We start from the raw sequence: 12,552 nt of genomic DNA, 5'->3' as shown, positions 1-12,552 counted from the left end.
CTAAAAGAAATAACAACAAAAATCACTAGTACTATTCAGTGCTCATGGTTAGACCCTGCCAATAAAATAAAAAATTATTATACTACCAAAGTTAATTTACAGTTTTAATGCTATACCAATCAAACTATCAAGGTAAGACTCTACAGAAATAAATAACAACATTCATTTAAAAAAAACAAACAATATGAAATATAAAGAAAAGAGGTAGAGACAAAGGGGGAAATAGCATTTCCAGCCTTCAAACTATATAATAAAGAAATAGTCATTAAAAACCATTTGGTGTTACTTAAAAATAGAGAGATCAATGAAAATCAGAAACAATAGAACTCAATGATTTAGTACTGCGTAAAACAGAAAACATAATTATTTGGGAAATAAGTGACTTGCCCAGCGTTACACAGCTAATTAGTATCCAAGGCCAGATTTTAACTCAGGAAGAGGAGTCCAGCATGCTATCCTCTGTATCACCTAGCTGCCCTTAAAAACTATATGTATGTAATACATAAAAATACATACGTACATATACACACTCACAAGAGCTAGGATTAAAATCAGAAATCAATTATCCAGCAAAACTGAGTATAACTCTTCAAGGGTAGGGGGGATGGAGATTTAATGAAATAGAAGACTTTCAAGCATCCCTGATGAAAAGACCAGAACTGAGGACAAAATTTTACTTTCAAATAAAAACTCAAAAGAAGCATAAAAAAGTAAACAGGAAAGAGAAATCACAAAGAATTCAATAAACTTAAACTGTTTATATTCCTACATGGGAAAATGATACAACTCTCATGAATTTTATCATTATCAGGGCAGTTAGAAGGACTATACATAGACAACAGGTATGAGTGTGACTTGACTATAATGGTATATCTAAAAAAGAATAAAATTAATGGGTGAGAAGGAAGGATGCACTGGAGAAAGTGAAAGGGAGAGATAGAATGCGGTAAATCATCTCACATAAAAAAGGTACAAAAGAGCTTTTATATTGATGAGGAAGATGGGGGAGGGGGAAGCAGACAACATTTGAACCTTACTCTCATCAGAATTGGCTCAAAGGAGGAATAACATGCACACTCAGCTGGGTATAGAAATCTGTCTTGTACTGCAAGGAAGTAGGAAGGTAAGGGGACAGGAGAAGGGTAAGGAGGGGCAAATAGAAGGGAGAACATATTGAGAGAGGCAGCGGTCAGAACCAAAATACTTTTGAGGAGGGACAAAGTTAAAGGACAGAGAGAGAAGGATAAATTGGGAGGGGGAGATACACAGTAATCATAACTGTGAAAAAATAGCAAGTTTTTCTGATAAAGGCCTCATTTCTCAAAGATATAGAGAACTGAGTCAAAGTTAGAAGAATACAAGTTATTGGGGCAGCTAGGCAGCACAGTGGATAGAGCACTGGCCCTGGAGTCAGGAGGACCTGAGTTCAAATTCAGCCTCAGACATTTAACACTTATTAGCTGTGTGACCCTGGGCAAGTCACTTCACCCCAATTGCCTCACACACACACACAAAAAAAAAGAATACAAGTTATTCCCCAGATGATAAATTGTCAAAGGATATGAACAAGAAGTTTTCATATGAAGAAATCAAAGTTATCTATAGTCATATAAAAATGCTTTAAATCACTATTGATTAGAGAAATTCACATTAAAACTACTCTAAGGTACCACCTCATACCTATCAGATTGGCAAATATGACAGATAAGGAAAATGATAAATGTTGAAGGGGATGTGGAAAAATTAGGACATTAAAGCATTGTTGATGGAGTTATGAACTGATACAACTGTTCTGGGGAGCAATTTGAAACTATACCAAAGGGCTATCAAACTATGAACACCCCTCAACCTAGCAATACCACTGCTATATTTGTATCCCAAAGAGATTTTTTAAATAAACAAAAATAACCTGTATGTGCAAAGATATATATAGGAGCTCTATTGTAGTGGCAAAGAATTGGAAATTGAGATGCCCTCAATTAGGAAATAGCTGAGGAAGCTGTGGTATATGATTGTGATGAATATTATTGTGCTTTAATAAATGATGAACAGGATCTTTTCAGAAAAACCTGGAAAGACTTACATGAACTGATGCAAAGTGAATTGAGTAGAACCAGGAGAACAGTATACACAGTAACAACAATATTGCATGATGACCAACTGTGAATGACTTCATTACTCTTAGCAATACAATGATCCAAGACAATTCTGAAGGACTTAATAATGAAAAATGCTATCCATCTCCATGGGAAGAACTGATGGAGTCAATGAAGGCTGAAACATACTTTTCTTTATTTTCTTTATTGGGGGGGGGGGAGGTTGGTCTGTGTTTTCTTTTGCAACATGACTAATATGGAAATATGTTTTTTATGACTGCACATGTATAACCTATATCAAATTCCTTGCTTTCTCAAGGAAGAAGGGATAGAGGCAAGAAGGAGGGTGATAATTTGGAACTCAAAATTTAAAAAAAAACATATATAAAAATCTGTTTTTACATGTAATTGGAAAAAATACATTTATTTAAAAAGTGAGTGTTACAAAGTTATAAATTACAACAGGGCTCAAAAGAAGAGATATGAGAAAAAATCCCTATGTTATTTCTTTGCAGAGGTAGCAGGTCCACAAGTGTTATACTTTGTGCATATTTTCAGATTTTTCTATGTATTTATCAGTTATGCTGATTTTTTCTTATCCTTGTTCTTCTTTGTTTTGTCTTTTAAAATACTATTTTTATATGAGGTGGTCCTCTAGAAGCAGGAGGGAGAATAATGGAGAAAGTTCAGTGAAGTAAGAAAAAAATTTTAAAAATAAAACCTCATTTAGAGGTAAAAATATGTGGTTCTAGCCAAGGGGAATGTTTTTATTCTATAAGATTTTAGCAATATTTTTACATCCACAAATTATGGATAATATGGTTCCCTTGATTATAATTTAACCTTTGATCAAGTAAACCAAGCTTGTACCTATGTTTGTGTTACAGATATCTTTAGTTGTTTTACTTCACATCTTTACATTTATAAAATTATACATTTGCATTTTGACTTGCCCCATTCTAATCATTCATATTAATCAATCTAATTTTTCATCACTCTCATTCACCAATTGCCAAGACTTACCAATGCTACGTTTTCCATATCTCTCATCTTCCCTTTTTTCTACTCATACCACAACTCCCCTTAATCAAGCCCATATCATCTCTCACCACTATTAATACATTAACTTCCTAATTGCTTTTTCCTGTATCAGGCCTCTCCCCTCCAAACAACTTCCAAAATGATATTCCTAAAGGATAGGTTTGGCCATGCCTCTAGGCAAATATAAATTCCTCTGGTTGAAATTTAAGACCTTTTGAAACTTAACTTCAGCCTACTTTGCCATGTTGATGTCCCATTACTCCCTGTCAAGAACTCTGCTCCAGACAAATTGACCTCATTACTATCCCCCATGCATGGAATTCCATCTTCCACTTATGTGGCTTTACATAGGCTATCCCCAATACCTGGAATGTTTCACTGCCATCTTTCGGAATAACTAGATCCAAAGTTAAGCATAACCTTCTTCAAGAGACTTTTCCTGATTTCCATAATTGTTAGTCACCCACCCTTCCCCCCCCCAAAAAAATCACCTTTTAATTGTACCCAGTATTTATTAATAGATGAAGATGTACCCTCTCACTAGAATATAAACTTATTGTGAGCAGGGTCTAGTTCACATTTGTCTTTGTATCTTTAGCATTTTACACAGTGCCTAGCATATTTTTCTCAGATATGTTACTTCATTCATGGATAAATTTCTGACCAGTCTCCTTCTTCAGTGCAGATCAAAAGGTATTCAGCAAATTAAAGTCTTAGAGAGTTTCAGAGGCATTGAGAAGTTAAGTAATTTGCCCAGGGTCAAACAGTGGAGGCAAAACTTGAACTCAGTTCTTTGTTTCCATGGCCAGGTTTCTGTTCACTGTAGTGTTCCTTTTCCTATAGTAGGTACTTCATAAATGTTCATTTATTGATTAATGGGTGGATTTTCTTCCACCATTCCTATGATGCTTGGAACAAACAGCTGCTTAGAACTGAGAAAAGGAAAGTACGATGTTTGAGTGAATAGTTAAAAGATCATTACACTCTCACATTATAACATGTTTCTATCAGACAAATGAAAACTATAAACATATCAAACTTCTCAGTATTTTCCAAAGAAACAAAGCACACCGAAAGAAGATGCATAGTCTCCATTTTTGGTAATGGACTAGTTTCTAACCTTTCATTTCAGAGGGTAACTAAAAGGATTGATGCAAATTAATTTCTTGTGGCTTTTTTCCTCTTCTTTTTCAAATGATCCAACAATCAGATCCTCATGAGTGAACTATGCTAGTGTCCTTTCTTTATTTTCACAAGCAACTCAGAACAGTGATTAGAGTGGGAAAAGGTTACAGACTGTGTTCTGGTGATGTCTTTACCCATAGTTCACTAAAGATTTTCTAAGTTCTTCAAATTGCACACAATTGATTGGGAAAGAAATGGGTTCAGCCTTGATGGCAAGATAACACACTACCACCCTCAAGTGGTCAGTTGGATTAGTTTCCTGTTTCCAGGGCTCATGCTTGGTCCTTCTAATAGCCCAGGAATTATAATGTATGAAGGAAGAAAGCAAGGTAGCTACAGACAGACAGACAGACGGACACAAAGAGACAGAAAGAGAGAAATATAGAAACATTTTTTTTTATTTTAAAAACATAGGGCTGTTCTTTAAGTCTTCTTTTTTCCTGAAGAGTTTAATCCACAATCCACCACCTCTGCTTCTTTAAAGACTGGTACCATTTACAAAGTATTTTACATAAATCATTTCATTTAAGCCTCACAAATGTGCCGTTGTGGCATTACAGGACCACAGGTATTATCCCTATTTTGCAGAAAATGAAATTGAAACTCAGAGATGTTAAATTACTTACCCATGGCCATATAGTATTAAGTATCAGAGGCAGAATTGAAACAGAAGCCTTTTAGACTCCAAGCCCAACAATTTATCCACTATACCACACTGCCTTTCCTAATACAAGAGAACAAATCTCTAGAATATATCCATGAGACATTTCAGAAGGCACTAATTTAGATAAAAATCTTATGGTTTAACAATATACATGTTTCCTGTTATAAAGGAATCCTTTATCTCAGATTTATTCAAAGAGCTGGTGGGAGGGGTTGAAGGGTAGAGACCTACATTGAGAGGTTCTGATTTTGGTTTCCCTGAGTGCATAAACTGGTGTTTATCCAAACCTCTCAAGCCTACTGAGAACTGGCAATCATATGAGGTGAGATCAGGGTTCTTTGCTGAAACTTTTAGTACTTTCACTTATGGTCCCAACCACCAGAAAAGGAAAAAAAAATGGAATTTTCAACATAGGCATGGTTAGCTTCTTTATGGTACTTTGGCTCTGTAAATTCTAACTTAAACCAAAAGTTGTGGTGGAGAAGGGGCAGAAAAGGAAGGGTGAGGTAAGTCCACACAAGGAAGTCCCCACAAATCCATCCAAATATTTAAGAAAAAAGAGAAAGGGAAGCTAACCCTTCAATTTCCAAAAGAGATCAATGTATAGCAAAGTTCTCATCTTCTAAACTGACACCACCATACTTAGGACACCTGGGTCTGATTTTTGTTTCATTTGCCATGCTCCATGACACAGCACAGTTTCAAGATAATTGTTAGATTCAAGATAATTGATGTTAAGCATTTTGACACAAGTGTCTTATCTACTGCCCAAGAATAACCTATGTGATTATGTGGTTTCGGACTAACCAATGAAAACTGACTATATGTTTGTTTTTAAATCTGCACCTTTAAATAAAGAAACATATGACAAAATATTAACTTTTGTCATGTTTGAGTTTTTAATCTGGGAAAAACAAGTACTAAATGGAACTGTAATTTTCCTTTCTTTCCACCCAACCTAACACTTAACTCAAAAGATAAAAGGTGCCGTGACAGTGAGAAATAACAGATTTTTCATTCTCTCTCTAAAGCACTTATTTAAGTTCATTTCCAAGGACAGGCCAGTCTAGAGCAGAATGCAGTTGTGGCCTGGCATCAACACTTAAGTTGGTTAGAGACTTAAGTGGGAAGATTTCAGGTAGTCCTCATAAAAAAGGGGCTCATTCTCTTGAGTCAATAAACAATGTTCTTACTATTCAGGAAGGGAAGATGTCATTATTAGGGAGATGAAAAGGGGGAATAAAAATTAATATAGCACCTACTACATGCCAGGAACTGTATTAAAAAACTTTTACATGTAATAGTTTCCAAGGAACCAAAGTCTTGGTGATTTTTTTAGTGTATTATAAAGGAAAATTTGAATGGGGACAGAATTGCTTAGAGGACTTGGTCTGAGACAAACATCAACATTTCATTCATTAAGTCAGTAGAAAAGTCATAATGACATTTTTGTATTTTGGTAAATTGGAGGCAGTGGTGGTACCACAGGTGAAAATAAATTTTATTCATAGTTCACTCTCTGAAGTGTCTGTGAGGACTTCCAGGCATTTATTTAACTAGCAGGTTACTTCAATATGTCTGAAATTAAACCTTTTTTTTTTTTTTTGCTTTCTTTATTCCCTGATTCTTCCGAATTGGAGTTGTAGTTGGGGGAAATCTCTTTAATAAGGTATTGGGGCAGCTAGGTGGTGCAGTGGATAGAGCACCGGCCCTGGAGTCAGGAATACCTGAGTTCAAATCCAGCCTCAGACACTTAACACTTACTAGCTGTGTGGCCCTGGGCAAGTCACTTAACCCCAACTGCCTCACTAAAAAAAATAATAAATTAAAAAAATTTTTTAAATAAGGTATTACTATACTATATGTCCTTTCTACTTTACTCTGCTTTTTGACCTGAGGCACTAAGGCCAAATGTTTGAAAACCTATAGTGAGCAGGCAAGTTAGTAGAGCGGAGATGAGGGAGTGGAAGAAGAGGGTCCAAAGAGTTGGATAAGAAGAGGAAGAATTTTTTTTCTCTCCATCTTGGAATGGACTGACCTTCTGCATAAATACCTACTCCTATTTCCCATAGGTCATGGAGGTTTGATTCCATGCCCCAGTTAGAGTCTGGCAGGCCAGAATAAAAGATCTCCTAGTGACTCATGCTACCACTGTTGGGGTATGAAAAAGTTTTCCAATTATCAGTAGGACCAGATCTTAATCCAAAGACCTGCTGAGTCCCAGAGCAAAATGGTGAAGGAAGTATAGAAAGAGTTTCTCTACCTTTTGAATTCTGGCAACTTAAATTAAGCAGCACAAAGGGGAATATTGGATTCATTTTACCCCTGTCCTGGATGTCTCAATTGCCATGTGCTTTGTATTTAAAGTTGAATTTAAAATCTACCCATGACCTATTCTTTTACAAGAGAAATTCTTGCCATTGAATGCCTATTCTGTTCTTACCTTTGGGGTTTATACCATGCATATCCACTTCTTGAGGCTTCTCACTACATGTTTTCCCCCGTTGTCTTGTATTCTTCTAAGATGAAATTCAAGATTCTTGTCATTGTCCCAGGGATAGCTTCTCAGACAGATGACCTTCGAAGTAACCTTCTCATTCCTCTCATATTCGGGGAATGGGATAGGATGCCAGAATGTTATGTGATGATAAATAAAGGCCAAAACCACATCTGATATCTGTGACCTGGCAGAAAGGTAGAAACAGAAGCTGGCTCAATGTGGATGGCTTTTTTTCTTCCGTATCCTAATTTTTATTCAAGGATAACTTCTAACAGTTAAAACAAATCCTTTAAATAATTAACATCTATATAGTACTTTAAGGTTTTCAAAGTGTTTTATATATATATATATATATAAAACATATGTATATGGTATATATGTGACGCATGTATATATAACATGCATGCATATATTTATATAACTATATAACATGTATGTGTATGATACAATAATTTGTGTAACATTTTATGTATATGCAGATACATGTATATGTATATATAACATAATACCTCATTTGACTCTCAAAACAACTCTGTGAGAGAGGTACTATCATTAATTCTATCTCATAGATGAAGAATCTGAGGCTAAGAAAGGTTGTGATATTACTGAGGTCACACAGCTAGTCTAATGCAAGATTTGAACTCAGATCTTCTTGACTCTAAGTCCAGCACTCCATTCACTACAGTACCTAAAAGTTTTCATCAAGCTCTCCTTTTGATGGTTGTCCCCACAAAGGCAGCTAGAATATTTTTGATTAAATAAGCAGTTGTGTCACAACCAGGATGTTTGAGGGCCTATGCCAATACTATTTTTCTAAACAAATCTCTGTACTCACTTCAAATTTGCCTGCTCTAGTCACCTGTCTCTTGCATTTAAAGGGATCATAAGATCCCTTTTCCCCAAACCATCCTGGAGCCACCGGCTCCAGTTACCTTCTTTGTACCACATTAGCTCTGTTTTCTAGGATTCAAGATCTGAATAGTAAAGTTTACATTTTTTAAAAAGTTTAGAAGCAGTGTTACACAATGATTTGAGAGGTCAAGAAGAATTGGTATTTCTGATAGTGATGGAATGAGTTACCCCCAGCAAATTATTTTTGTTCTCATTTAACCTATGCAACTCTCTAAGACTATAATGTAAACAGATATTGATCTGCTTTGGTAGAGGAAATTTCTTTACCTGGAGATCTCTACTCCACCCAAAATCATAGATCTAGAATAACAACCCTCCCCACCACCAAAAAAAAAAAACCCTTAGGAGAAATTAAGTGAATAATAACACTACTTCCATCCTCAGTATACTACAATGCAATCACCATCATCACCACCACCACCACCACCACCACCATCATCATCATCCATTGACAGTTGGTAGAGAGACCTTAGAGGTAAATTAATCCTAGATCCTCATGTTACAGATGAGGATTCTGAAGCCTAGAGAAGCAGATAAATCTACCCACAATTGCACAAGTAGTAAGTAGTCAATAATAAACATTAATTTGTTGAGCCAGAATTCAACACAAGTTCTCTGATTCCAAATCTAGCACTATTAGATAAAGCACAGGGTAATAGCAGAATTTATGCTTACCTACCTAGATCTATTTGAACACCAAAAAAAGAAAGAAAAAAAAGCTGAAATCGAGGATTAGGTAGCCTTAAAACACTGGCTTAAATCTCAACTACAGCAAAACTTCCATAATTCAGACTCTACTGATATGTAATAAATCAACCAAAGCTGGATTGGAATTTCTTTTTCCATTCTCTACAAAGAAGGGGCTTTTAAGCCATCTGAATGAAAATTTTAAATGATATATTTAAACCATATTAGATCACATTATTACTGACTTTAACAATTCAATTCACAGGTAAAATATGAAATAATTGTTTTGTAGAAATGATGCTGACAATTACAAATGAGTCATTTGTATATTAAATATAGCATCCAATGGTTATCCACTTGGAATCACTCTGCTAGAAAATTTCCCAAGTTATTCAAGAATAATGAAACTATTTCTTTTTTTCAAAGTCTGTAATTCATGTTCTCTAATTGAAATTTACCTCTCCACCAATTATTCCAAATCAGTGAAGCTCTACTATATAATTCAAATGAAATTAGAACAAAATTTAATTACTCAGTTTGTCTTCACTTCTCCTGTTTTAATACTTCTCTTCCCAACCCTGGCTCTAGGCTTACAACACCATTATAGTATAAAGCCCTTATGACACTTCTAGCCTCACAGAAAAACTAATCCAGATCTGCAGTTCCCGAGCACCTCATGCTCTGGTCCTTTCTCTTCTCCCCAGTCAAAACCTACTGGCTCCAATGTTAATTTCTCTAGGACCTTTCTTGTTAGCATATCAACTAACATTTGCTAATGTTTTAACAGACACCAATGAATTAATATCTTTCCCCTCAGAAACAAAATAGTATTACTTTAACAAGGGATTTTGTATGACAATACCTTAATTCCAAGGAGCCACTCTCATGAAAGGAACTTTTCCTGCCCTTCAGAGTCACAGAATTTCAGACTAGGCATTAGAAAATAACCAAGTATACAAAGAGTTCCAGGGAACTCATGATAGAAGAGGATCTCCAAATCCAGGAAAAAAAAAAAAAAGAACTGTGGAGTATAGATGCTGAATGAACCATACTATTTCTTTTGTTTTTGGTGCTGTTGTTTTTCTATTTTGAGGTTTTTCGTCGTTGCTCTGACTTTTCTCTTATAACATGACTAATGCAGAAATATGTTTGATGTTATTATGTGTGTGTGTGTGTGTGTATATATATATATATATATATATATATAACCTATATCAGATTACCTGCTGTCTAGGGGAGGGGGGAGGGAGGGAGAAAAATCTGAAATTGGAAAGCTTGTATAAACAAAGGTTGAGAACTATCTTTCCATGTAAGGGAAAAAAAAACTTTATTAATTAAAAAAAAAAAGAAAAGAACCAAGTAGTCATCTATCCTCTGCATGAAGACTTCCGGTGAAGGGGAACCTAGTATCTCTTGAGTTAACCCTTTCCATTATGCTCTAATTATAAGGCAGTTATTTTTTTTCTGACATCAAACCCAGATTTGCTTCTTTGCAACTCCTAACTTTTATTTCTAGTTCTTTCCTTGGGACAAACAGCAGAAGTCTAATCCTTCTTCCATCTAACAGTCTCAAATACTGCTCAATACTCAAATACAGTTATCATTTCTCTCCTCCTACCCCAGTCTGCTCTTCTCAAATTAAACATTATCCATTTCTCCAATAAAGTCCTTTGGCCTAAATTTGTCTCCCCTCCTTTTCTGACACCAATTAAATATTTCTTGATCCATTGGCTACCACATTTCCCTTATGGAGATATCCATCCCTGAATAACTAAAATCACCCAGAATGTCATATTTCTCAAATTTCTCCAGAGGCCACATTGCCCACACCCCCCCCCTCCCAACCCTTACTCACCGGCTAGTCAGAAGGAATAATTGGTCAACACATTCTCTCCTAATGTTAAATCAGGTTTCACTATCTTTCCCTCCACTGTCAAGCTTTGATTTTCAGGCCTACACAATTCATAGGGAAAGGTAAGTTTGAGAATTTCAGAGAATTTCTCCCCTTTGTCCTGCAACTCCCACTAAAGAGTCAAAGTCCATAAAGCCAAACCAGAGAAGAAAAAAACGTTTCTGCACTTGCACCGGGGTTGAGGTGAGTAGTAAAATACCCTCAGCATCACCATCTTCCCCTTCATCCCTCTAACTGGAATTAAGAAAGTACTGAAACAGAAAATAACTCCCCCTACCATTACTAAACTGATAATGAAGGCAGACACACTGCCTCCACCATTGAGCAAAGGTGAGGAGCAAAAAAAAAAGTTAATTTTTTTACAAGTCTGTTCCCTTTTTTCCTAACAGCAGACAAGTGGAGCAGAAGAAGAAGCGAACCTTCCGGAAGTTCACGTACCGCGGCGTGGACCTGGATCAGCTCCTAGACTTGTCTTATGAACAGCTCGTGCAGTTGTACAGCGCTCGGCAGCGGCGGAGACTCAGCCGGGGTCTGCCGCGCAAGCAGCATTCCCTCTTTAAGCGCCTGAGGAAGGCCAAGAAGGAGGCACCCCCCATGGAAAAGCCCGAGGTTGTGAAGACACCTTCGAGACATGATCATCCGCCAGAGATGGTGGGCAGTATGGGGGGCGTCTACAATGGCAAGACCTTCAATCAGGTTGAAATTAAGCCCGAGACGATCGGCCACTACCTGGGCGAATTCTCTATCACCTACAAGCCTGTGAAACACGGGTCAGGTATTGGAGCCACCCACTCCTCTTGTTTCATCCCTCTCCAGTAACCCAGATCCTAACAATAAAAATAAGAAGGTTCTTAGTGAAAAAAAAAAAAGTCTGTTCCAATATATGAAGTTTATTGCCTGAGAAAGATAGAGCAAATGAAAACACCTGCTGATATTACTGGACTTAACCCAATCCTGCATGGTGCTACAGGCAAAGTGGTGATGATTAAAGAAAATCTATGGGGAGGGTCATAAGGAAGAAGTCTGTCCTGTTAGGGAAAAAAGTATCTAAGTACTAGGAGAGTATAAGAAACCTGAATATACAAGCAGGTGGCTATAGGAGTCCCCCTTAATGGGCTCCTTTAAGCCTTTAAGTTCCCAACTACTCAGTCACACCCAAAACAACAGCCAGAAAATCTGTATAAATGTTGATTTTTCTCACCTAGGGCAGCCAACTATCTAAGCAACACAGAGTTCAGCCCACTCAGAGAACTGTAAAGGTTCCCAGTCCCGCAGCAGTACAATAGAAACCAGGTGAAGCTCTTCAGAGGACCATCTGGGATGGACAGAGGGGAGGGTAATACCCCACTCACAATGGGTGGAGTCCTCTGCAAACTAGGCCAAAAAGGATTGAGGTGGGGAAGGGACTCAACAGGGGTTTAAACCTCAGTACTATCAAGTCACAATTTTAACACATTTCTGGATCCTTCCTAGCCATTCTACACTGATGGAAGAAACCCCACCAATGGCCCCATGGATAGGGTAGAGCTTGATATTAACAGTGAAGGATGATTTG

The 12,552-nt window shown here is 36.8% G+C and overlaps 1 protein-coding gene across 1 annotated transcript in view; it reads left to right on the top strand.

Annotated features, from left to right (window-relative positions):
• The window catches only part of LOC122755125, a 70,762-nt gene extending 58,946 nt beyond the window's left edge, over positions 1-11,816 (top strand). Inside the window, exons 3-4 of the mRNA XM_044003481.1 lie at positions 10,995-11,059; positions 11,387-11,816. Of these exons, the coding sequence (XP_043859416.1) occupies positions 10,995-11,059; positions 11,387-11,816 (495 nt within the window). The remainder of the gene's footprint in view (positions 1-10,994; positions 11,060-11,386) is intronic.
• The last annotated feature ends 736 nt before the right edge of the window (positions 11,817-12,552 follow it).

This window comes from Dromiciops gliroides, chromosome 4, assembly GCF_019393635.1.
Source record: "Dromiciops gliroides isolate mDroGli1 chromosome 4, mDroGli1.pri, whole genome shotgun sequence".
NCBI lineage: Eukaryota > Metazoa > Chordata > Mammalia > Microbiotheria > Microbiotheriidae > Dromiciops > Dromiciops gliroides.
The sequence above is the reverse complement of the archived record's forward strand: the minus strand, read 5'-3'. Positions and strand labels throughout refer to the sequence as shown.